This window comes from Lathamus discolor, chromosome 1 (assembly GCF_037157495.1).
Source record: "Lathamus discolor isolate bLatDis1 chromosome 1, bLatDis1.hap1, whole genome shotgun sequence".
NCBI lineage: Eukaryota > Metazoa > Chordata > Aves > Psittaciformes > Psittacidae > Lathamus > Lathamus discolor.
Genome location: NC_088884.1, coordinates 136,112,129 through 136,137,919, shown reverse-complemented (window position 1 = coordinate 136,137,919; position 25,791 = coordinate 136,112,129). Strand labels below are relative to the sequence as shown.

Genomic DNA, 25,791 nt, shown 5'->3' with positions numbered 1-25,791 from the left:
ACAGGTAACATTTTTTGCTAGGACATTTAAACCGTTCTTAATGAGCAGCATTTAAGCTTGAAGGTGAGCTTTTATAATCTTTTTTCTAAATCTTGACATTGGCTATTTGTTGGAAGGTGTACAGTCCTGAGGTGGTGTTCTAAGATGTACAAACAGGTGGAGGTGAAAATTCTCCATCCTGTTGTGTCTGGTTTTATGTTCTTCTAGCTGGTGATTTGGAAGAATAGTGCAGAAAACTATGAAGTTGGAAATTCTTTGATTTCCCCCTCCCCAAGTGTAGGTTAAATATACCTTGTTATTTATCCATATATTTGTTGGCTAGATTCTAGATTTTCCTTGGTGTTTCTAAATACCATGTTGAAGAATTGCTTCTTTCAGGTTAAGGTTCCTGCACCGTCTGTAAAGAAAGAGGCTAAACACACACACACACGCATGCACAGAACTTTCACAACTAGTTCTAGTTCAGTTCTTTATTTGATACAGCATAGTAACACGTAGCATACAGATACAGGTCTGAGCTATGAAGCCAAACAGAAGCCACATCAATCACAGTGACTGTTTTCAGTCACTCTAAATTCCATTCTATAGACAGTCACTCCCTAGGCTGTTTCCCAGCCTGACCTTGCACCCAAACACTCCCTGGCTTGCCCCAGACCCAGATGCACTATCAACAGTTCTTCATCTACATAGCTGGAACAGGATGGCTTGCAGTTCCCACATCTCCCTCTTTTTTGTTTTGCACAATGAAGGCGGTGAGCACTTTGGCTTTGATTCTTAACAAGTCTCCAGATGACATGGACAAAAAGCAAAGCAAAGCGGTGCTGTCCAGGCTCCAAAGACAAGATCTTACCAATGGGTTGGCCAGATGTACTGGGAGTCTTGGGAACTGAAGGCACACAAAAAGCAAAATGATCACAATCTGCAGGATGCAAGAGAACTGTAAAAAAAAACAATCCTTCAAATCAATAATGCAAAGAAACCATTCAGCTGGAATCATAGTAGGATTAGGCAAACCTGGTTGTAAAGCCCCCATGGGTCGCATTACATTATTGATTGCACACAGATGTTGCAAAAGTTGCCATATCCTTGATTTCTTTGGAATTACAAAAATGGGTGTGTTCCAGGGACTAGTAGATGCAACAATATGTTCTGCTTTCAGTTGTTCTTCAACCAATAAATGTGGTTGCTCCAATTCTTCCCCTTTTAAAGGCCACTGGTCAGCCAAAAATGGGTTTTCTGTTAACCATGAAAGTTTGAGCAGGGATATTTTCATCCTTCTGTCCTTGCTCTTCCAAATTGTCAGTATTTTGATCATTTGTTTTATCATGTTTCCGAATTATATCCTCAGCAGGTTGTAAATTAGATAACGCAGAATAGACAAAATGCCATGTCACTATTAAATCAACAGGAACCTTCATACTAAGGCGATTTTGAGTCTGTAAATGTTCTCCAACTCTCTTCCGTATCTGAGAATGAAAGGATCCTGTTGCTGGAAAACAGTTGCAATTTGTTTTGACCCATAACAAAAGATTAATCACTTGTCTGTCAGACAAACGATATCCAGAGGATTTTAAAATCTGTTGTAAAACTTTCAAATATGATTTCTGTCAGCTGATTCTACTTGTCCCATTTTTCTAACGCAATCACGTAATTCCATGTTCAGTGGATATTACTGATCTTTAACAGGTGAATGTCGGTACCAGAAATTCCCCATTGGATTGTGCAGGCACTGCGGTGTCAAGCAGTCTAGTTATCACACATGGGGCACCATTTGCAGCGCTGTTAAGAAAGAGGCTAAACACATACACACATGCACAGAGCTTTCACAACTAGTTCTAGTTCAGTTCTTTATTTGGTACAGCATAGTAATATGTAGCATACAGATATGGGTCTGAGCTATGAAGCCAAACAGAAACCATATCAATCACAGGGCCTGTTTTCAGTCACTCTAAATTCCATTCTATAAGCAATCACTCCCCAGGCTGTTTCTCAGCCTGACTTTGAACCCAAACACTCCCTAGCTTGCTCCAGACCCAGGTGCACCATCAGCAATTATTCTTCTTTAATTATCCACATTGCAGAAACAGGACAGCTTGCAGTTCCCACAGGTTCCATTTAAAATTATACTGTCTTTCAGGGCTTTTCCTTACAAGGCAGAATTCAGTAACTGTTTGCAGAAATATGCTGTAATATATATACCATTCTAATGAGTAACTTTGAAATTTGCTTTCAAAAATCAAATGTTGAATGACAAACTCTCTCATACTAAAAAAAAAGTCAGAATTAAAGTTGATAGGTGCATCATATTTTCGTTTCCAAAGGTGATGCTGTGCAACTCTTGACACAGGCCTTTCTTGTACTAGTTGTGAGACAACTCAAATGTTATGTAATGATACTGTTTGTTTAGAAATGGACGTGTTCTGGGTTCAGCTGTGATTATGTTTATCAATATAAGCTACGGGGAAAAGAACTAACCAGAACTGCTTCTATTGTGTTGCACAGGAAATACAGAACCATAGAATATTTCTCATCATGTGCAGTTTCATGTGCAGCCTGCCTCTACTAATAGTAGTGACTGTGTAAGAAATAAATAATAGGCACGGCACTTTTTGCAAACTCTGTAAATAAGAATTTGACATGTATCTGGGGTAATAATATTTTTCATCAGAAAGAGGCCCAACCTGAAATGCTTGCAGTGTGATCTTTAAAACAGTTACCAGTTACAGTCCATACTGAGTTCACAAGCGGCTGTAGAAAGTATTTTATTCAAATGTTCTCATTAGGCAATAAATCTAGCAGAAAATACTTTTGTAGTAGATTTTTACCGTTAAAATACCAAATGGTCTTTTCTATCCTGTTCAGTGCTATCAAATAATATCATATCTAAAAATACATCAGGTGCTTCTATGTTTTTTCTCTTGCTTATTCCCCTCAAGTCTCCTTCAATTGTGTTGTATATGTTGTCAGTAATTCCAGTTTCCATTTTCGGTTTCAGAAGGCTAACTCAAGGCATTAGTCATTCTGAGGACAGTGTTTCAGGGCAGACAGTACTCTCAAATGTTTGTTGAAATTTACAGTTCACTGTATTATGTGTTATTTTTGCCTTATCTGGCTTGACAGAACATTGTCTTCATAGCATGGATTCTGTTGTTTTTTACTTTTAGTGTTTTATCATCTTCATTAAGGTGCATCAGGTTGCTAGAGCTGGTGTATTAGGTTGGCATCTGTGTAATTTCATTTTTATCCTGTCATCTCAGTAGTTAAATATGTCAGCAACCTCTGCTGCTCAGAATCATTTGACTGTTGGTCCTGTAACATATCTCATCTTTTGCAGGAGAGTCCTGAATTTGACTTGCATTTTGACAAAGTGTACAAATGGGTTGCCAGCAGCACAGTGGAAAAGAACACCTTCATTTCATGTATCTGGAAACTCAATCAGAGATATCTTAGAAAGAAAATTGACTTTACTAATGTTAGTTCACAGCTTTTGGAAGGTAAATGTCTACAACTGTATGTTAAGTTTAATAAAGTTTAATAATTATTGAAGCAGATACAGTTAAAAAAAAATCCTAATCCTGAGGTTTTTGCTATTCCGTTTTAATTTTGTATATTTTCAAAGTCTTTAGATAAACAAGGTGACTAGGTAACGGATTTTCTGTTAGAGGACTGAGACAAAATACTCCATTAATGAAGTTCTAAATATTGATAAGCTTATTGTATTTCTAGGCTATTCTGTTTCTTGAACAATATAAAATCTACCTGCAAGAACTGGTGGGTCTCAATGTGTAACAAATCTGCTATTGTCCCTATTTTCTCCTGAATTAGAAAAGCACTTTAAAAAGTGACACTTCTTACCATGAAGTACCATGCTAAAGCTATGAGGGTTTATATGAGATTTCTAGTTTATAAACTGTGAAGCCTATGTTAAATTCTGCTAGACCCTATTACAGTTTATGTGACAGATTTGCTGAGAAGGCTTTGTATCTTGTTTGCTCATGCTGTATTAAGTCCTTTTGCAGTTACATTATCTTTTAGTAGTTAAATTTTTTTAGTAAAGCCCAGTGAGTAAGCATATCTTACGCTGAGTCTGTCCGAAGCAGTTAAACTGTTGATATTAAATACTAGATATGCTAGTGTGGAAGAACTTGAATTCGAACTGTAGAACAGGGAGCATTCCTGTATCTTGGTGTTAACTGAAATTTGTTTTTAACCAACCTCTAACTTTTCAAGTTTGTGCAATATTAAAGTAGTCAAACTTAACTGCCACTTAAAAATATACCCACTGTTCATGCTTTGTCTAGCTAACATTCTCTGCTTCCTTTCCTCTGCTTTTCCATACCTTTTAATTCTTCAGAACTGCCTAAAGTTGCAGAAGGTGCGTAACACCTTTTTCCTTTATTTTGCTTTGTAAGCAATTTTTCTTAAATAAAATGGCTTCTTCCCCCCCCCCCCCCCCCAGTGCTTTGTATAGCTTATCAAATTGTTAGAGATAAAAGAAGTGTTTCAAATTTCCTAGATAACTTTCTGGCTGGACTGCATTAATGTTCTGTAAATGTTTGTCAGCCTTTAAATGGCTTGTTGAATAAAGTAAGCACTGCTGTGAGAAATCACAGTTTATGACAACATTGTTATTAATTTTCACTTCAGTACTGATCTTCCTCCTGTGAGACTTACCTTGAGCATTAAGATATTATTATTCAATGATACATTTCTTCATTAACTTTAGTACATTTTCCTGTGCTCTATCTACCAAAAAAGAATCTAACTTCTACTGATTTGCTAACAAGCTAACACTGTTATATATTCTGATGTTGATTACCAGCATGAGATGTGAATAACCTGAGATGAAATTTCTCTTTGCGTGTGCAATAAAGGAAGGTGGCCATTTGCATTTAGCCTGTGTTGCATAATTTAGAAAACACCACTGTTGGGAACCAGTTCTGGGAATACTAATGAAGCCTGTGGAAGACTGAGACTTGAAAAAAGTGTACAAGGGTGGCAGCTGCTTGTTAGGAAAGTTGTTTAATGGATTCATTTACTTAAAGGCAGTTGAACATACTTAAGTGTTTACTTACCTCTTAAAATGCTTGTGACTTTCTGCCCTTGATAATGTGTTTTATTTCCGTTCTCTACGTAAGAATCTGTTCCAAGTGGAGAGAATCAAAGTGTAGCAGGAGGTGATGAAGAAGCTGTGGATGAATACCAGGAGTTAAATGCCAGAGAGGAACAGGATATTGAAATAATGATGGAAGGCTGTGAATATGCTATTTCTAATGCTGAAGCCTTTGCAGAGAAGTTATCAAGAGAGCTACAAGTGCTAGATGGGGTAAACATTTTTTCTGTCATTCAGTGTGGTAGCATGTTGAACTGCTTCATTGATACTGACTGTGTAGCTTTCTTTGAAAAGGTAGCTAACACCTGCTGTCACATACTTAAATGTATATCTGCTCCTAAGCAGGGCTACATTCTGTCTATTATCAGATGTTAAAGATCTTCAGCTTTGCTCTTTACCTTCCAAACCTTCTGGGGTGAGTCACAGGCTTTCAAATGAAGAGTTGAGAAAAAAAGGGGGGCATTTTGAAATGCCTCTTGAATTACCTTTCTTGAAAGGCGGGGTGCAGGAAGGGAGAGAGCAGATGTTCATATCAATGGATGTGATCTCTTACGCCTAAAATACTACTCTCAGTGTAATTAGGAAACACTAAAAAGTGTAATGACATTGTCATATTCAGCTGTTTGTAACAGTACCATATTGTTTGCTACTTTGCTTTTTAAACAACCCAACATTCTAGAGGTGAGTTGGAAACCTTAAGGAGATGCAGGGCATACAGTCTTGAGGGAACAGTTAACAATCTCCTCAAATTGTTAAGTTGCATGTTTCTTTGGTATTTTGAAAATGGCTGTTGTCAGAGAGATAGGTCATCTTGCAACAGAAAATATGACCTTGTCACCTAAGGTGCTTTTCTAGAACAAAAAAATGTTCCAGTGTATTAGGGATTACTGTTTGGTTTTTATTTTTGTGTAGATAGATACTTCAGTTCTAAGAACTGAGTAGATTTTGGGGTTTATATCTTAATGGAATAAAAAAGTGTCATAGACTAAGGAACAGCTATGTTTAGTAACACTGAGAGGTACTACAAGCTTACATTGTTTTGTCTCATTGAGAGTTTTGGAGAGTATTTGAAAGTAATAGAGACAGAAGGAGATCTCGGAATGCATTTGAGATATAAAAATGTCTCTTAAAATGTTGTGGCTTAATTTTCTGTACAGGCAAATATCCAGTCAATTATGGCCTCGGAGAAGCAGGTGAATATCTTGATGAAGCTGCTGGATGAAGCTCTAAAGGAAGTTGACCAAATTGAGCTAAAGTTGAGCAGTTATGAAGAAATGCTTCAGAGTGTAAAAGAGCAAATGGATCAGATTTCAGAAAGCAACCACCTGATTCATCTCAGCAACACAAATAATGTGAAACTACTGTCAGAGATAGAGTTCTTAGTGGTAAGCATTTTTGTTGCATTTACTGTGGTTGTTCATATGAGGTATGTAATTCTTCTAGGTCACTGCCCTCTTTAGCAACTGCATTTGAGGTTCATTTAAAATGTTAAGTTTATTTTTCTGTTTTATTACTGCACTAACTTCAGTAAGCTTTTATAGTGATGGAATCATTTATCATTCTTGGTTCAGCAGCATAGCAAGCTAACCTGCTTATGGACAGTACTATCTATTATTTTGTAGAATCACATGGATTTGGCTAAAGGTCATATAAAGGCCCTTCAGGAGGGAGATCTGACATCTTCTCGAGGCATTGAGGCCTGCACTAATGCAGCAGATGCTCTTCTACAGTGTATGAATGTAGCTCTTCGTCCAGGTAATGTTTTTGTTAGACTAGACTAATATTAAAAACGTACTATGGTAGTGCCTTTATTATATGTGCCTGTGCAACTGGTTTCAGGTTTTGTTTCTGTAGATTGAGAGAACAGTGACCTCTGGTCCTTTTGGCTCACATATACAATGTATTTCTCTGTATTTTGTACTCTGTGAAGTTCTTTTTTGTTTTTAGGACATGATATGCTTCACGCAGTGAAACAGCAACAGCAGCGGTTTAGTGACTTGCGTGAGCAATTTGCACGGAGACTTGCCAGTCATTTGAACAGCGTATTTGTCCAGCAGGTATTGCTCCTTACTATTTAATATTTTCAGTCACCAGCTTTTCCTGAGAAGAAAAACAATCCACCTAAAATTGGGCATGTTCTATAATATACTCAGTAAATGAATGGACTGCTAGAAGCACTTCAGGCAGAGATATTACTAAGCATGCCAAGCTATAGTTGCCTGCAGAAGTCTCTTACCTTTAAAAAAAAAAAAAAGGCACCTCTTTTTAGTGGATTTGCTGTCTGAATTAAATACATCATGTGATATATAAGGATTTCTTTTAATTTTAAAGCTTATTAATTGAGAAGAAAAGCACTGAATTTTTTTAAGGGTGTCAGAGGCTGAGAATGTCGGAGTCCTTGCTGTCTGACCTTCAAGGGCTATAGAAAAACCTCAGCAAACATACAAAGTAAAATGTCGAAACCTTGATTTTTGAGCATTATCTTGAAATATTCAGAAATCACTGTCCTGAGACTTGTTTCCTAAAGTCTTTTTTAGCATCAGTTTTTTAATTTCTGTATCTCTTTATCTCCAATTAGTTTGCTCAGAACTTTCTTCAACTCTGTAACAGGTCCCACTCTGTTTCAGTTCCAGTGAGTACATTGGGTTTGTTACAAGCTTTTCGAACTAATTTTATGAGCTTGACTTACCTAACTAGCAGCTGCATCTTTGGCTTTACAAAAATAAATTTGTCCTTTCTGATTGCAGAGCATCAGACTTATGCCCCTTCTCACTTCCATTATTTTTATCAGCCCTCAAGCTTTATCTGTTTGTGACCTAATGTTCCTCTGATCTGATCTCCAGAAATTGCTAAGCGACAGACTGAAATGTATGGAGGAAGAATATTTTCAGGAAATTGTAATATGTGAACAACTGTACAGATGTTGCAATTGCATGAAATTGTAATATTTATAAATAAAAATAATTTGATTTTTATATATATTAACACAATCAAAGTTTTAGAAGTTTTAGTTTTCATGGATTAGTCTGTATGCAGAAAATGGAGTAGAGCCACGATGGATAATTGTATAGAAAATTGCATTTGAGATCACATGAATATTTGTCTTGCATATGAAAGTAGCTGTTCAACAGAATACCTTTGCTGATGTTCTGTTCTGAGGGTTTTATTTTTAAAAATGGTAAAAGATGATGATTATTACTATGTAATACTATGTGTATTTGATGAAATACTTCTCAAGAGAGTTTTCAGAGAATCTATTGCCAATTTGCAATTTTAAAATTTATTTATTTTTAAATTCTGGTACTAACAGTGGTCTCACATTGTCTTTCATATAAACTCACTCTGTAAAGTTTTGGTGTGCTGTTAGCTGTGAGGTATTGATTAACAGATCAGATAAAATAGAGCAGATAAAATATGTGACCTCACTGTAAGGTTAAGCAGGAAGAGTTCATTGCCTCTGCAAAGCATTTCTGCTTGTTGTAGAAGACGTCTATGTTCTTCATTTTGAGGTACAGATTCAAGTGTTGGAGGCACAACAGATTTTTGTCCATGTTTCTGAAAAGTCTAACTAGAGTACTTGAACATCTGAAGTGTTATATTATTTGTTTAGAATATTTCTTTAAATTAAAGCACATCTTTATCTGCTTTATTTTTTCGGATTTCTAATTTAAAATGGCAAACAGAAACATGATGATGTCTAAGCAGCTGCTAATACAAGCAAGACTTATTCTGATTTGGAACTCATTACATGGAAAACCAAAGTTGCATTGACATTTTGGCCAAAATATATTATCTTGAAAGTATGAAATTGTTCTTTCTCTTAAAAGCAAACAAACTCAATGCTGTTGTAAGATACTAAGGTGCTTCATCTCCTTTACATAAAAATGAGAATAAATCTTAAAAGGTTTTAAACAGAAATGCAACTTTGGATTGCTGTTCACTGCAGTGTTAAAAACAGTTAGCAGTAACTGTTACTAACAATTAACATACTTGTCTTTATGGCGTCCTAATAGTATTTGATTAACCTTACTGTGTGTCTGTAACAATTTGTTATGGTCGGTTGGTTGTTTATTGTGTTGGTTTTGTTTGTTTCTTAACAACCAGGTTCAGCCTTGAATTCAAAGGCAACTCTGGGCTTTCCATCTTTGAAATGCAAAATAGCCTGAAGCTTTGAAACTATGAAATCCTTTAATAACAAACTTGCAGTATCATTTAGTAACAGATCTTATAACTGTATGTGTAGTGAGAGGAAGCTGGCTAATTAGATGGAGAAGGAACAGCTTGAAGCTCCATAGTGTTTTGGAGCAGACTTGAACAGGACATAATTTAGGGTAACCAGAATGGTTAGTCCTGTGGAAAAGCTGGCTTGGAAAGAGATACTTACCTTTAGAAGGGGTTTGTCATCTAGCTTTATGAAGAGTGCAAGCACTAGATAATCTTTAAGGTCCCTTCCAATACTTACCTTTAGAAGGGGTTTGTCATCTAGCTTTATGAAGAGTGCAAGCACTAGATAATCTTTAAGGTCCCTTCCAACCCAAACCATTCTGTGATTCTACAAAGTAGAATTCAAAGCTTTATTCAGAAGCTGGCATGTTTGCACAGAAGCATGTTTGCATGTTAGTCTTTCACAAATAATATCAAGACTTGTCTCATATATATATATAATCTGAATGTATTTTGGATGTTTTTAGGGCTTTCTTAATCAAAGACTGATTAGCACCTAATACAATAGGGAAGGGTAAGCCAGCGTTGCTTTAATTATGACTCTGCTATGCAAACTGGCTTCTGTTACAACTTAGGCATGGAAAGGCAGTTTTTAAACTGTGTAGCTTATATTCTGCCAGCTTGTCATATCCAAGAAGGAACTGCCCAGGAATGCTTCCTCTGTCCTGACCTGTATAAACCACCTGCATGTTATACTACAGGAATTAGAAACTTATTTAGGATAATCTTACTGTGCTGCCACAGCACAAACTATGCTTAAGATGGAGTTCTGTTGCTGTATTTATTACAAGCCCAGTAAAAAAAGGCTTTACAGAAAATATTAAATCCATTTTGAAATAAGTCACTTCCTCCCCTTCGCTAACCCAGGGATGATGGTTGTGTGTTCTGCTATGTGGCTGAGCTGTGGTGTTACCTTGCTTGCTTCTGGAATTGTCCAGGAAACTTGTGATTTCAAGCAAGTAAAAGCTTAAAAAAGCTAAATTATGTGGTGTTCAACCAATATTATGTGATCTTCACTTACAGGATAGTGTGTTTTTTCAGAAGCCAGAAAACATGAGGAGCGTGAAATTAGTAGCTTGCTGTTAAATGGCTTGGTTTATGCTGCATGTTGTAAACTGTTTAGTAAATGTTCACTGATAGTGTGTGTGTACCTACATTTGTGGGGAGGGAGAGAGAATGTGTGTGAACTGATGTTTTTAAGACTTGACCAAGGCTTGGCCAAAGTGGGCTAAAGTAGATTGACTTGGGGCAGACTTTCAGAGGTGTAGCATAAAGCTTATCATTAGCACCTAGCCCATGTGTTGATTACCTGAGACTTGAAATGTCTTATGTTGTATGAGAACATCTTTAAGATTTTTTTTCCTTAGAAAAATAACATCATAATCTCTTAGAATTTTTCAGAAACAACTGAACACTTGTCATTATACATTCACTCAGGTGTACTTTGCATTTAGTGCAAAGTGGTAAACAAAAAGAGCTTTACAATGAACAAGCTTACTGAGATGCAGTACCTACAACAGCTGTAATATCTCAGATTTCATATTGTGTTAGGTCTCATTCCAGTCTGCATCTCTAGACTTTGTTTCTGTGCAAGTTATCTTGATGCTTTTCAGTTTGACTGAGATGCTGTCTTCATATTAAGTTTTTCAGGAAACTTCTAGTAGATCTGTATAGTGCTTCCAGACTTATTTTAATACTCTCTTTTATCAAGGGTCATGATCAGAGTTCTACTCTTGCCCAGCACTCTGTTGAATTGACACTACCCAATCACCACCCATTTCACAGAGATTTACTTCGATATGCTAAACTGATGGAGTGGCTTAAGAACACAGATTATGGAAAATACGAAGGGCTAACAAAGGTATGTGAAGTGCTCAAATGATGCTAGAGAATGTACGTAATATCCTTTTTTTGAGAGTCAAAAGAATTGCCTGTGCGTATGTGTGTATCCTTTAATATTCCCTTATACTAAATTTAATTCAGTGCTCTTCTTTTCTTCATCCTCTTTGGAACAGGAAACTTCACTTTTTTTTTTTTTTTGCATGTGTTGCATCCTGTATTTTTTTTCCTTCAAGTTTCTGTGTCTCTGTTCTGAAGTCTCATAAGATATAAATATTAATGTAAAACAGATCTGCCATTTTACCGTCTAGTAAGAAAAGCAGTTAAGCTATTTCATCTTGATGTGCTTATTGCCTGTGTAACATATTTGTTTCAACAGACCTTCATTTCACTTGGAAATATCAAAAGCTTCAGAGGTCTTTTGTAAATAGATGAAATAGAAACACTTTGGCTTTCTGTGTGTACATATATATGTAACTTTTAACTGTCCTGTTCAAAATGGACATGGAGTGAAAAAATTACTACAGAAGTGTAGAAAATGTTTAGATAGAAGCCAAGGGAAAGTTAGTCCTTACAGACCAAGTAATCTTTTTTTATTAAAGTACTGTCATTCTTAAAATGCAGCCAGAGAAGATTTAAATTAAACTCTTAAAATGGCTTTGAAGTAGTTGTTCATCTGCCTTCAGTGTAAGGCAAATAATCAATGAATGACCGATGTCTTTGTTACCTTTATAATAAAAAATTAAGGGAATTAAATATTTATGAATTATGTGTGCTAAGTAACAAAAGTTTGAAGAACACAGGAAAAATATTCTTGGGTGATCTAAAAATCTAAACAAACCAGATAATTTTCAAACTTAGTTAGTTGCCCTTTTAAAATTTGAGCTTATTTTTGGCAGTGTTGCAAACAAATTATTTTGAGATAACTGAATCCTCTAGGCACACGGAGCTTGTGCCTCCCAAAGTTTTCTGCTCTTTTGTTTTCTTTCTGAGAACAGTAATAAAGAGTCATGTACTCAGGAAGATGTGTAGGACTGGCATCCTGTTTGCCTTTTCTGACCATTGTAAGAGTCTGGGTAAAGAGGCTGCAGAGAATGGTGCTGAATTCTGCCTGTTCTATCCTTGAACTCTATGATGCTCTGCTACTAGTAATCCTACTTGCATGTACCACATTGCTTATCTTTGCTTGTGGAGGAGAAGTAGTACTTTCTGTTCTTCAGCGAACTCACTAGGAGAATGAATATAACCTGCTTAAATATCATGAATATATTTTTGTGTATGCTACTTTGTTTTTAGTAGAACTTATATACTTGCTGGTTTCTAAGAACTATTTAACTGTAAGATAACAAAGTCAATACGTATACCTGTTAACTGGTTTACATTTTTCTCTTAAGAATTATATGGATTATTTATCACGACTGTATGAAAGGGAAATAAAGGATTTCTTTGAAGTTGCCAAGATCAAGATGACAGGCACAACCAGAGAAGGAAAAAAGTTTGGTAAGCTTCCAGGGGGCACGTATGTTTGAATCTTATTATTTGCTAATGAAATACTCACTACAGTACCTAGAGCCAATTTTATAGTGGTGTAAAATTGTTTACTTTTGGTAAGGTAAAAGAAGTTGGATGAAAAATACGATTGGTAAACTTCTGACTTCCACAAGGCTGAAGTAGCACAACTGAAATCTGTGACACTGGTCAAGGCAGGAGGATAAAATATGATATTTGTCAGATTTTCAAGTCTACACTCACTTTTTAACAAGCTACCAGCCATATTTTATTACTTGAACTATCTCCCTTTATTAGTAGAACAGATTTGACAAATCAACTTTTGTAGTTCCAGCAAGGTTGAGCAGCACATGTGTGTGTTGTTTCTGCTGTCATTTTTGCTTTTAATAAGTTTTGAATGGATTTTGAAGAAGCTAGTTTAAATACTAATTCTGCCTAAGGAAACCTGTCAATCCCATTGTATTTTCAGTGGGAATTACCTATAGTCTGAGACCAGAAATCACACTTCATTAACTTGCAGGTCTTTCTGTTTAAGGGAGTATGTATTCCTATATGTATGTAGGATTCCTATAGGTATGTAGGATTAAATAGTCTAGTGTAAGAATGGTAATGAAGCATTAAAAAAAATAAATACTTAGAAAGCAATAGTGCATTTATATATTGGCTATTCTGTATTTTAAACTGCTTGGTTTCAAAACATGCTTAAAATGTATGTATTTGCCACAGTTTACCAGTTTCCAAATTCTAAATTCAGAAATGTTGTACAGCTTTAACTAGTGAGTTCTGCCAAGACTATTTTGGGTCCTGAACTTAAGCTTTGGAGTTTGATGGTAGAGAACAGAAAAAAAGAAATGAATGGAAGAAAGCAGGAGAGCGGTGAGGCTTTACTGAGGGAGGGGAAGCTGGAAAGGTATCTTAGCAAGCTGTTGGACAGCAAGTAGTGCCATAATGTATCATTGTCAGAACAGATAAATTCATGAATCTTGAAAAGCTGTCTTACTGCAGGGAAAAAACCCCACTTAGGATAATCCTAATGGAAGTTAATTTCTAAAACAGTCTAAACGCTTTATCTTGGCACTTCTTTTTGATCTGCATTTGTGAGGAGACAGTTCTTGTAGCAACTTCCTAACTTCTGTAAATGTTAGGGAGTGATCAGGCATTTTGGAGAAAGAGGTCCTTCAGTGCACCAGCATAAGAGCTGCACCTGGAGAAGGCTGCTGTTGTGTATTTGTGCAAATGTAGCTATTTTGTAACCGCTTATAATGATGTGTAATTTCAAAGGCTTCTATGTTGACAATAGTGGTTGTACTATTACTAGTTATTCATTAATTCAAAATACATCACTTCTTAATAGTAAACTTATTTAAGGAATAGTGTAGATGCATAATGCTCCAGTTGTATGCAGACACTAAAGATGACCTGTTTCCAAGCTGTGTTGGTGTGTGTTCTTGCCTTTTTTTTTGTGCTTTGGGAATAGCACTGCTATTTGAATGCCCTAAATGCAGAGGCAATGCTGGGAGAATTCTGGCATTCTGTGCTACTGCAAGGTTCTTTGTCTGCATTTTTATGGCAAAAAAAAAATCTGGGTTGTGAGCATTCACACTTGTCTTAAGTAATTTGTTATTTCTTTTCTCTTCTTTTCTGATGAAGCCAAGACTTTGATACTTAAATACCATAAAAATCAATGTGGGAAAGAGTACTACCACTGTCATATTTTTATATGCTGTGGTTTCTTGAAAGCCACTGTGGTTCCCCTGATTGTCCAGGTCCTGATCTTTGCCTGCAGTTCTTCGCATTCTCTAATATAGTCCCATGCATTTGGAAATTGAGGATGATGAAGAAGTGGGACCAGTGCATGACAGACGCATACACCAAATAGATCAGGCCTAAACCTTTTTATTCAAAAACTGCCAAAACCTCCAAGATCAAAAAAACAGGCTGCAATTTTTTGCAGTTGGACATTGTCACTGTAAGTAGTGTTGCCTACTTGAGAACATCTGGTATTTAAGACATGTTTATGGCATTTGGAAGTATTTACTCATTCTATTACAGTAGGTTCTGCTTGCCTGCTCCATTTTGGGCAGCTTGTAGCATCCATCTTCATCAGTATCTTCTTAATACCACATACTGCTTTTAGTGTATGTATGCAAATGGCTTTTACTGGTTAGGGATTCTCTGTTTACTACAGATGCCCATTTACCCTAAATTTCACACTGAAGTCCACTTGAGGAAACCGTTTTATTCTGAGAAAACCAGGAAAAATAAAAACCACCTTGTAAATTTTTTTTTCCTATGTATTTATTGTTTTCATCCTCTCCAAATTTGCAGTCATCAGTTTTTGGTGCAGCATGAATACAAAAGATGTATTCTCTATGTAAACATCCTGATTTGCGAACCACAGAAAGGGTTAGCCAGTCTTACTGTCAATACAACTGATTTTGCAGTATTGGTGCGTGTTTTTTAAATTGAAGAGGTGGCCAATATCTCTGACTCAGTACAAAATTACGTAAGTACATCTTAATTTCATGTCTGTTATCAATATGATGATAGATTTTTTGGAAACTGAGTCTTTTGCAATATTAACTGACAAACAGAGCCCTAATTTAATGGACTTCTCAATTTGGGAGGACTTAAATACATTACCAAAAATGTTCTTTGAACATACTGTGTAAGACAAAGCAAAGTTTACTACCTAGAAACTTACTTTGTTTTCCATGTAGCTTAGACACTGAATTTCTAGAATAGTACCTCTCCAACTAAATGTGTTTGCAATGTAGTTACTTGCTGCTTATAGTTCTCTGCATGTTTCTTTCCAGTTAGAGCTTAACTTGCATCTTGTGCATGGTTTGTGCAAACTGCATTTTAACTTGTCTTTGTCTTTGATGCTTGCAACCTAATCCATCCCAGCTACACTGCCTCGAAAAGAAAGTGCTGTCAAACAGGAAACTGAGAGTGAGTATAACTAGTTGCATTAGTTGGTATTGTCAATGCATGTGTGTCAATGTAAAGATGTAGTGCTGCATTGTGGAAAATCTACCTAACACTGAAGCACTCCATTGAGAATGAAATAAGCATTAGCAGAATCATTTGTTTTGAAAAGCAAAAATGAAGCATGGCTGAAATGGCCCAATGTAGAAGTTGAGGAGGTTTGCAGGTTAAGGCAATGACTTTTGGTTTCCCCAAGCCACTGGTTGATACAAAATATGTCTCTGCCTAAGAGCTTGTCCTAGTTTTCCAAGTCTTCCAATAGGATGAGGTAACAACTTTTATTAGATCTGTAGACTTTGTCTTGTGTTCCTGGATCAGATGCCAACATAGCAGTTAAATGAAAGGGTTGCTTTTAAGTTTCTTTATGGTTGAGATGTCAAAAGTTTACATGAGGGTCAAAATATTGATGATCTCTTGGTCTTGTTACTAGATTTCTGCATTCTGTTCCAACATTTCTGAAAAATTGGGAAAAAAAATAAAAATGCTCCTCACCTAGGAGAGGGCCCCAAAATATCAGGAATAAGTATCTGTATATTAATCATGATCAAAAGGAGGGCAGAACATGAACAATAGGGTTACTATAGGATTGTAGGTCCAGCAAAATAGCTGGAGCAAGCCATGTAGACAAAAAGATGTTAACAGCAGAAAGAGTAAAAAGTGTCTCTGTGTATATAAAGCTCTTTAATGTTTTCAGTCCTGTGAATTAATTCTTCTGCTTGTGGCAGCCTTTGCCCAAAGTGCATTCACAAAGATCATAACTGGTCTTTGCTTTCAAGTTCTCAAGAATATCTATCCCAGTGTTCCTGGATTTCAAAGCTTTGTTCCTTTTATACCTTTTTCCATACTTTACAATGACAGCTTATGTAGCTACATTGTAGTTTGAAATTTGCTGAGGTATTTCACTTACCTTGTAAGGAGAAAATAATGTGTTTATGGCAAAAGCATTTGCAGCTTAGACAAAAATGGAGCTGTTTGATTTTCATGTAGGACTACTAGCAACTCTTGATCTCCTGCATTCTGTAACAGAACTGTTCTTGAACGTTTTATCCTGCCTTTGCTTCCCTCCTTCATAGTGTCTATTCCACAGGTCTTCATGGAAGTTCTGGAAAATTGACTGGGTCTACTTCCAGCCTAAATAAACTCTCTGTTCAGAGTTCGGGAAACCGTAGGTCTCAGTCATCCTCACTGTTGGATATGGGAAACATGTCTGCCTCTGACCTTGATGTGGCCGATAGAACAAAATTTGATAAGGTAAGGCAAAATGTTGCATAGAATTTTTGTCAGGTTTTGTATTAAAAGTGTTGTCCCGTATGCGGGCTCGTTGCCTAGTCCATGGTGCCAATACACACCAAGTCAAGGTATTTCTGTTCTTTTATCCTAGTTTGCACAACATAGGAACTAGGCATTTCACCAAAACAGAGGCATCTTGCCTATCCTTCTATAAAAATCTGTACTGTTTAAATTTTAAAACATGTAAATTTCAAATTCTGTATGCACCACGCATCTAAAAAAGGCAGATTCTAAGGAATATGTAGATCAGAGTATTATTCTCTCATTCTAAGATTCCAGGTATTTTATATGCTGCATGTGATCTTTAAAGTGTACAATACGGTCTAATAATTTTAGGCCAAATGCACATTTTTAAGCAAATAAGAATTGAACTGATGGATTCTCCAACTGATTTTATTTTTCTCCATACAGATGTTCATGTGTTCTGTTGCATTTTGCCAGTATATTAGCAAAAGTGAAAGATAAGAAAGCATAATCTTATTTTAGCCAGGACTTGAGCATGGGAGGAAATATTGTATGAAACAATATTAACTGTTATTACACATCTGTATCAGCAACTTCTCTAGAATTCAAATGATAGCTTTTTTAAAAACAACTTTATACAAGTACAGGTATTGTGCTAATTTTTTCAACTTCTGACTTTTATCTCACACCCATAGAGAACACATGACTGTGACTATAAATACTTGTGGAGTAAATTTTGTCTGGTGTAAAGATGACAGATCAGAAGCATGTCTAACACCTGACTTATAATTTCAGTAGTTCGTATTAAGAAACTTCAATTATTTTAATGAATTATTGCCAAAACAGTGTTTCATTTTAGATTAAATCTAAAAAATGTGATGAATGCTTCTGTTTCAGTGCAAAACTTGCTCTTGGTTTATGTAGCAGAGATATATGGAAAATTTTTCTACTGGGCAGTTATCTTCTTACATACACAGTTTACCTGTTTTTCTTCCCTGAGGCTTTGTATTTTGTCTTCTTCCTCTCAGCAACCCAGGCAGAGAAGAGGGTGGCAGAACCAGTGATTTACTAGTAAAATGTGAATGTTTTCATTATAGCACAGAAGTCCTTCCTCAGGCTGTGGCTAGAAAACTTTTAGTTGTGGAAAAACATAGATTGTTCTTTTCTTCCCTGTCTTATATGGAGATGGGACTATGTTGAAGATGCAGATACCAGCACAAGCTGTTTCCATTTCTGTTAAGAAGAAATTAGTCTTCTAAAACTTACTGAAGATAGAAAGTATAAAGTCTTAGGCAACAAACAGTTAAAATTAGTATTACTAACGGTTCATAATATTTAGTGTGTTGATAAAATATTTGTCTTTCTTTAGATTTTTGAGCAAGTATTAAGTGAACTAGAGCCTCTGTGTCTGGCAGAACAGGACTTCATTAGTAAATTTTTCAAACTACAGCAACATCAGAGCATCTCAGGAACAGCAACGGTATGACTCTTATTTTTTACTTTGGTGGCAGAGTAATCCATCAGGCCTCATAAAAGACCTGTTTAAAAGATAACTCCTGAATTTATCTGGCAGTTATGTGATCCAGGTGATCAGTAACTTGTTTTTCTCCATTAGCTGGCAGAGTCTTTTATTTTTGGCTGAGCAGTGCAAAATTTATTAAAGAAGGACTGACATGTTTATTTTGCCATGGCTTTGTTTCCTCCTAAGATCACAGTAAACATTTCATCATGCTATGTAGGAATGCAGTGGGTAGTAATTGTGGATAGAGTCAGATTTGGTGGAACACAACCATAAAACTACCAGAACCTTGCAAATCCCTGTAACTGCTGCTTGTGGAATGGGGGCTGATAATTATGTTGATTTTGTCAGATATACTTATCACTTAAATACAGAATTGGAGACAAGCTTTTAGTTTCCTTTATATACATTCCTTGTTCTTACAGAATGAAGCGGAGGAAATGGATGGAGGAACTTTATCTCGTTCATACACTTCTGGTGTTCCACAAACAGTATTGTCTGAGTATGTGCTGCTGCAATTTGTTATTAATTCTTGAGCCTACATATGAATTTATTTCACGCGTAAAAGTTTTTTTTCTCTATGACCAAAATTGTTCCCTTCTAGTGAAAGTTAGTAGTGAACTCTTAATGTGTGCCCAGACACTGAATGTGGCAGTAAATTTAAAAAGTGGCATATAGGATGGATGTTTCTGTCTGTAGTCATATAAAAAAGGCACTTAATTCTCTAATAGCTTACAAAGTGAAACTAGGCACTGTAGTATGTAAAATGTGCTTTGGAAAATATGCTTAGCAAAGTTGTGAGTTTGTGTGTGTGGCAACTTCCACACAGAAAACACTTTTTAATAATATTTTATACTTGGGATTATTGATTTTTACTGTGTGGCATTGGCATTTTCTCTCTTAGCAGTATTCTGAAAATCATGAGACTTGTTGAATGCAAATGAGACTACTATAGCAATAAATAAATTTATCCTCAAAATGTCAGCAAAGAATGTAACATAGCCTCATAAACTGTCAAAGTAATATTTTAATCTTATGCATTTTAATAGGAAGGACATGATCCGACAAATGATGACAAAAATATTTCGTTGTATTGAACCTGAGCTGAATAATCTTATAGCACTGGGGGACAAGATCGATAGCTTTAACTCCCTTTATATGTTAGTTAAGATGAGTCATCATGTATGGACAGCACAAAATGTGGACCCAGCTTCCTTTCTCAGCACAACACTTGGAAATGTTTTGGTGACTGTCAAAAGGAACTTTGATAAATGCATTGTAAGTCCTTTAGTTATTTTAAGCTAATTATAATATTATAGGAAACTCACTTCTACCCAGTTTGATTTTCCTTTCCTTATAGCTCAATTTTTGCTTTTAATTTGAAGTGAAAATGAGTAACTGTATTGCTCTTCTACTGGCCAAATCTTCAAAAAACATAAACTAATGGATGGTTGTATTTCTTCTTTCTCTCCATTCCATTTTTTTTCAATAATTAGCGATATATGACCACTCATTGACTGCTGTGAGGTAGTTGACATTTTTAGTTGTTTATTTAACAAACTGAAGTAAATAAACTTCAGTTTATTTACTGAAGTCAGTCAAATAAACTACTGGTGTATGCCTTTTTTTTACTTTCCAAAACAAAACATCACAAAGGAGGATTTTGCTTTCCCCTTTGAGCATATGCCAGATAGACATCTCTTCCATGTGCTCAGTTACTTCTGTCTAACCTCTAACAGAAACTTGGTTTAAACAAAAAGGCAAATCTTTTGGCAGTAGCAGAGGCAGCTTCCACTGTCAGAAACTTCCTTTTGCTAATACGGTATGACCATTATATGAAATATGGCAAGTTTTGTGAAAATGTAGCTGCTGGTATAACTTCTTTTTTGTATATCTTTCTGTTACAAATGTAATTTGACTCTAGGCCACCAGAGTAAGACTGACCATTCTTGATCAGTTCAATGCGTAAAATACTTTGGTGTTTATTTGTATTACACTGAAATTTTATTTCAGTAGAAGATTAAAGAAACTTCTTGTAGCAGAAGGAATTGTTAGCTTGGCTGAATCAGAAAACTGAAGTTCCTTGTTAGATTATAAAATGAAAATGGGTAATTGTTCCTGGTGGATAAGTTTGGGTTTTTTTGGTTTTTGGATTCTTTTTTCCTTAATACTAAGTAGACAAAGGAGAAGAAAACACAGAAAATTTTGCTTGCCCATCTTCCTTTTTTCTTTCCAATTATTTCTTAGGAAATTCTTGAGGGTAAAAAGGGAGAAAGACTGAGTAAATATATTAATTGAAATATAAAATTATTTCTGTGTTTGAATAAGTGTCAGTTTTTTCAGTATGTCTGCATTTTTCTTTTACTAGTTGCTACATAGTCTGGAGTCGTATTAGAGTCTAACTTCTGTTCCTCTTTTAAATTTAAGAGCAATCAGATGAAGCAGATGGATGAAGTAAAAATCTCAAAGAAGAGTAAAGTTGGGATCCTTCCATTTGTTGCTGAATTTGAAGAGTTTGCAGCCCTCGCTGAATCGATTTTCAAAAATGCAGAACGACGAGGAGATCTTGATAAAGCATACATAAAACTTATTAGAGCTGTTTTTGTCAGTGGTAGGTCTTTTGAGGTTGTCATAGTAACTGATTACTTCCTCCAATTTATATATCATTTTGCTCCAAGTAACAGGTTTTTCTTTTTAAGACTTTCTATTGCAAGCCATGTGACTGATACATGTGCTGAAATTTTTATTCTCTGTTATTCGTAGAACACATCAACCTTCTGATCATAATATGCTTTTTAAGAGCAAACTGTAGATATTTCCCTTTGTACACACATGTAAAGTAACTTTACATCATGACAGGGGGAAGTGGAGGGAGAGAGAAGATGGCAGCAACGTGGCACACTCAATCTGAAGTAGTTTCCTGTCTTTTCTCCCCAGGTGTAGCTTAAATGAGTTGATCAATCTGCATGGGATCCCTGGCACTTGGTCTTAATACCATTCATCTTCACAGCCTTGTGAAGTGCAGAACACTTGAGTTCTGGCTTTGAACGTGACCCTTCCTTGGCATGTTAAGTCCTTTGTGTCCTAGCTTTATACAGCATAATGTCTCTCCAGTCCTTCCTGTTTCCCCAGCTATAGTCTGAAAAACAGCAACACCCTTGTTCCACTGGTTTTATTTAGCATTAAAAAAAAAGAAGGAGGAGAGAAAAGGGGCTGATATATGCAAGCCAATGACCTTTGGAAAAATTTTCCTTCCTTTTTAAAATGGTAGGACATGGATGGACAGACCATTTACCTGTGCATTTACCTGCAAACTTTCAAACACTTCTACCTATAGTAAATGTTGTCCTCTTGGTATTATTAACTATTTTGCTTCCTTTCACTTTCAGTTGAGAAAGTAGCCAATGAAAGTCAGAAAACACCCAGAGATGTGGTCATGATGGAGAACTTCCATCATATTTTTGCAACACTTTCTCGCTTGAAAATTTCTTGCCTTGAGGCTGAGAAAAAAGAAGCCAAACAGAAATACACTGATCATCTTCAGTCCTACGTAATCTACTCACTCGGACAGCCTCTTGAGAAATTAAATGTTAGTATGCTTGAGTTTATATATATTTAAGTGGTACAGGGTAGTCTTTCTCAAGTGTTTAGTTTGCACTATCTGATCTCTCTATCACTATCATAATCTCTGTTATTTTAGATTTAAGCATGCCTGGCAGTAGTACTCATAAGGGTAACAGTCTTGGATGAAAATAACCAAATTTTTCATGGCAGTTAATAGAACTGACAAAAGCTTAGTGTTGTCTTTAGCAAGTGATTTAGAGGTAGGAAAACGAGAGGGGGAAAGTAATTAGGAGCTTTGGGATAAATTTCCCTACCTCAGATGCAGAGAAAATTACTCTAGTTTCTAAACTGATCAACAATAAGAAAAGTTTTAGAGAAGTTTGGTATGTCTGAAGCTGAACTAAGAGTTAAACTCAGTGCTGACTTAGGATCGGATGTAGTTCTGCCCACCAAAATTTTCCCACTGTTCATTGCTTTTTCTATAAGCAGAATATCAGCCATTCATTTTCTGAAAATTCTAAGATGTATTCTCTTTCTGAAAATTAAAATGCTTCCCACTTGTGCGCTGACACAGCACCTAAGCTGCCATGTAATAACTGCTTGCTCCCCTCTCCCCAAGCAGGACAGGAGAGAGAATAGGAAGAACAAAAGTGAGAAAACTAGGGGGTGGAGATAAAGACGGTTTAATCAGTGGATAGATAGAGAGAGGAGGGAAAATATTAAATAAGTGGTACAAAGGCAGTCATTCACTCCTACAAGCAGACTGATGCACAACCTTCTTCTGAGCAACAACTGCTTTTGAAGACAAACATCATCCCTGCCCCCTCCTCTAATCTTAATTTTTACAGCTGAGCATGTTGTTACATGCTATGGAATACCCTTTTGGCCAGGTTTGACCTGTTCAGCAATAACCAAGAAACACTGGTGCATTACTAGCCCTGTTTTAGACACACATCCAAAATACAGCACCATGTGGGCTGCTATTAATAAAGTTAGCTCCTTTCTGGCCAGACCATTTGAAACAGCTGTACTGCATTTCAACAGTTGCGTTGTTTCAAATGAAGTTGTGGCTCTACATGTGTGTTCATAGGCACACTTCCATTTTTATTATGTTGAGCCAGCAGGTGAGGGCCAGTGAGAGGGCAATTACAAACATGTTGCTGCAAAATTCATATTCAGGTGCTTACTCAGTTTATCCAAAAGATCCACTATTTTCCGAGGCTATAGCCTTATTAATTGTGAATTTTGAGGCTGCTTCAGTATTACTTACAAGGTTGCAAAGAAAAGCTTGGTTGCTTGTAGAAATGATTAATTTTGGTTTTATGCTGGTACTCGTGGAGTGCTGTATTGTTGTGCTGTGCTTTAATGTTTATGGCTGAGCACTGTTTCATGCCCAATTAAAAAATAAAAATGGTTGGAAGCCACAACAGTCGTCAAGCAGAATCCAGACTTAACTATGCATATGCTTGTCAAATTACTAGTTCACATTGTGATAATCATTAATGCTGTTATTGTTTGTTAGCATTTTTTTGAAGGTGTTGAAGCTCGTGTGGCACAAGGTATACGAGAAGAGGAAGTAAGTTATCAACTGGCTTTTAATAAGCAAGAGCTTCGTAAAGTTATAAAGGAATATCCTGGTAAGGAAGTGAAGAAGGGATTGGATAATCTCTACAAGAAAGTAGATAAACATCTCTGTGAAGAAGAAAATTTACTTCAGGTAAACTAAAACATGGCTTCAAAACCTTGTTTTTAAACAACTTTGTTTACACACAGGCTTTTTATTATTGCTTTTGCATATGTGTATTCTAAGGAGTGCCTAGCTTCAGCATTAACTCTGAAAAAACATGAATTGTGAGCAGAGTTTTTGATAATCCCACTCTGATTCTATTTGTTGTAACACTGATTTGAACTGTGGTGGTAGAACTCAGAATGAAACTTTCTTTGTGATTCTCTAGGTGACCGTTAATGGGTGATCTCTGTTCTGAAAAAATATACTGGAAGTAGAGAGAACTCTATTTAAATGAGCTATTAACCTAATGGGACATTTGGCTGGTACACTGTGGCAGAATATACTTTCATTTAAATCTTTTTCTGATAGTTACATTATTTAAGCTTTTTCTTACACTCTCTAAACTTTCTCACTGTAGTAAATGGTGAGTAGGTTTAAGTTGAGCTTGTATTAACAGCTTTTTAAAGTCTGGAATATGAATTAGTAGCACCGTTCTGGTTTGGGGTGTTTTCTTTAAAGACAAAAGCAATACCTCTTTCAGGACAACTTCCTCATCTTCTTTAGTATTTCTGCTTTGCAGATTTGGTAGAAGTCATGTAAACGTTAAAGATCTTCAGCTTAATGGGTGAAAACCATTTTTTTTTCTTAATGTAGCAACTCAGTTTACTGAACTTTTGTTAGCAAGCTTTAGTTTTAAAATGACACCTGAACTGAGAATCAATTCATGAGCCAATGGTTTGTAGTTCACACAGAGTGTATTGTGCCAACATTTTGTTTGCTTGCTTTGGCAGGTTGTGTGGCATTCCATGCAAGATGAGTTTATACGGCAGTACAAGCACTTTGAAGGGCTAATAGCTCGCTGCTACCCTGGATCGGGAATTACTATGGAATTCACTATACAGGATATTTTAGACTACTGTTCCAGTATTGCACAGTCTCATTGAGCCCTCTAGAAAGGGGAAGAGAAGTTAGCTGAAATTGTGGCTGTATATAAGGGAATCAAACACTATAATTGCTGTTTGTATGTGTAGTTAACTGCCATATATATATCAAGTTACACTCCTGCTTCAAATGTCCTTCAGGGCAAAATGAAGCCTTTAGGGATTTGTTCAAGTACTGTTTAGAAGCATTAATTCTGTGAAACACTTTGGATGTAGTTTTTCCCTTCCCCTAATGTTCAGATACTTTTATTTATAATCCTTTCTCTTGTTAACAGCAGTAAGCACTACCTTCACAGTATGCAAAGAAGATACTACTGTTTTCACTAATATTTTGTATCTTGAAAATCATGTCAGCATTAAAGACTATCAAATCTTTTCCCTTCCTTGTTCTAGAAAGTATGAATGTGGAACTTTATGCGGTGGTAATACTGAATTCATGTTCTGATATGTAATGTGGCTATGGCTACAGTACTTAATTAAATGGTGTTCATCAGATTCTTTATTTCTGTGGAGTGTTATTTCAAAAAGATGAAAAGGCAGAGTTATTTCCATTGTCTTGTCTCTGGCCATTGAAGTAGAATTGCCCTACTTCCCAACACATGGGTGGTGGGTTTTTTTTTTCCTTCATAGAACCATAGAATACTAGGTTGGAAGGGACCTCAAGGATCGTATGGTCCAGCCTTTCTAGGCAAAGCATGACCTAGACAGGATGTCCCAGCACCCTGTCCAGCTGAATCTTAAAAACATCCCAACAGTGAGGAGTCCACCATTTCCATGGGGAGTTTATTCCAATGGCTGATTGTTCTCATTGTGAAATTTTTTCCTCTAGTGTCCAGCTGGAATCTCCCCAGGAGTAACTTTGCCCATTATCCCTCCTTACAAAAAAAGAGTCTCCCATCTTCTTTGTAGCCACCCTTTAAATACTGGAATTGTTTTAAACTGCCTTTTATCAAGGCTGAACAAACCCAGTTCTCTCAGCCTTTCCTCCCAGGCTTCCCAGTGTTTTGATGATCTTTGTGACCCTTCTCTGGACCTCCACCAGCCTGTTGATACCTTTTTTTTGTAGAGCGGGGAACAAAACAGTACAGCGTTCCAGGTGCGGCCTGACCAG

The 25,791-nt window shown here is 36.3% G+C and overlaps 1 protein-coding gene across 4 annotated transcripts in view; it reads left to right on the top strand.

Annotated features, from left to right (window-relative positions):
* Positions 1-25,175, top strand: part of EXOC1 (exocyst complex component 1) — a 31,408-nt gene extending 6,233 nt beyond the window's left edge. The window contains exons 4-20 of one of the 4 annotated variants that reach the window (XM_065697017.1): positions 3,335-3,494; positions 5,139-5,326; positions 6,271-6,498; positions 6,736-6,868; positions 7,061-7,170; positions 7,692-7,745; positions 11,049-11,198; positions 12,571-12,676; positions 15,593-15,637; positions 16,761-16,924; positions 18,297-18,407; positions 18,872-18,948; positions 19,496-19,724; positions 20,874-21,057; positions 21,836-22,035; positions 23,533-23,727; positions 24,531-25,175. In XM_065697017.1, coding sequence (XP_065553089.1) covers positions 3,335-3,494; positions 5,139-5,326; positions 6,271-6,498; positions 6,736-6,868; positions 7,061-7,170; positions 7,692-7,745; positions 11,049-11,198; positions 12,571-12,676; positions 15,593-15,637; positions 16,761-16,924; positions 18,297-18,407; positions 18,872-18,948; positions 19,496-19,724; positions 20,874-21,057; positions 21,836-22,035; positions 23,533-23,727; positions 24,531-24,683 — 2,487 coding nt within the window. In that variant the 3' untranslated portion in view covers positions 24,684-25,175. The remainder of the gene's footprint in view (positions 1-3,334; positions 3,495-5,138; positions 5,327-6,270; positions 6,499-6,735; positions 6,869-7,060; positions 7,171-7,691; positions 7,746-11,048; positions 11,199-12,570; positions 12,677-15,592; positions 15,638-16,760; positions 16,925-18,296; positions 18,408-18,871; positions 18,949-19,495; positions 19,725-20,873; positions 21,058-21,835; positions 22,036-23,532; positions 23,728-24,530) is intronic. The other 3 variants (XM_065697037.1, XM_065697026.1, XM_065697046.1) reach the window with 3 other exon arrangements.
* The last annotated feature ends 616 nt before the right edge of the window (positions 25,176-25,791 follow it).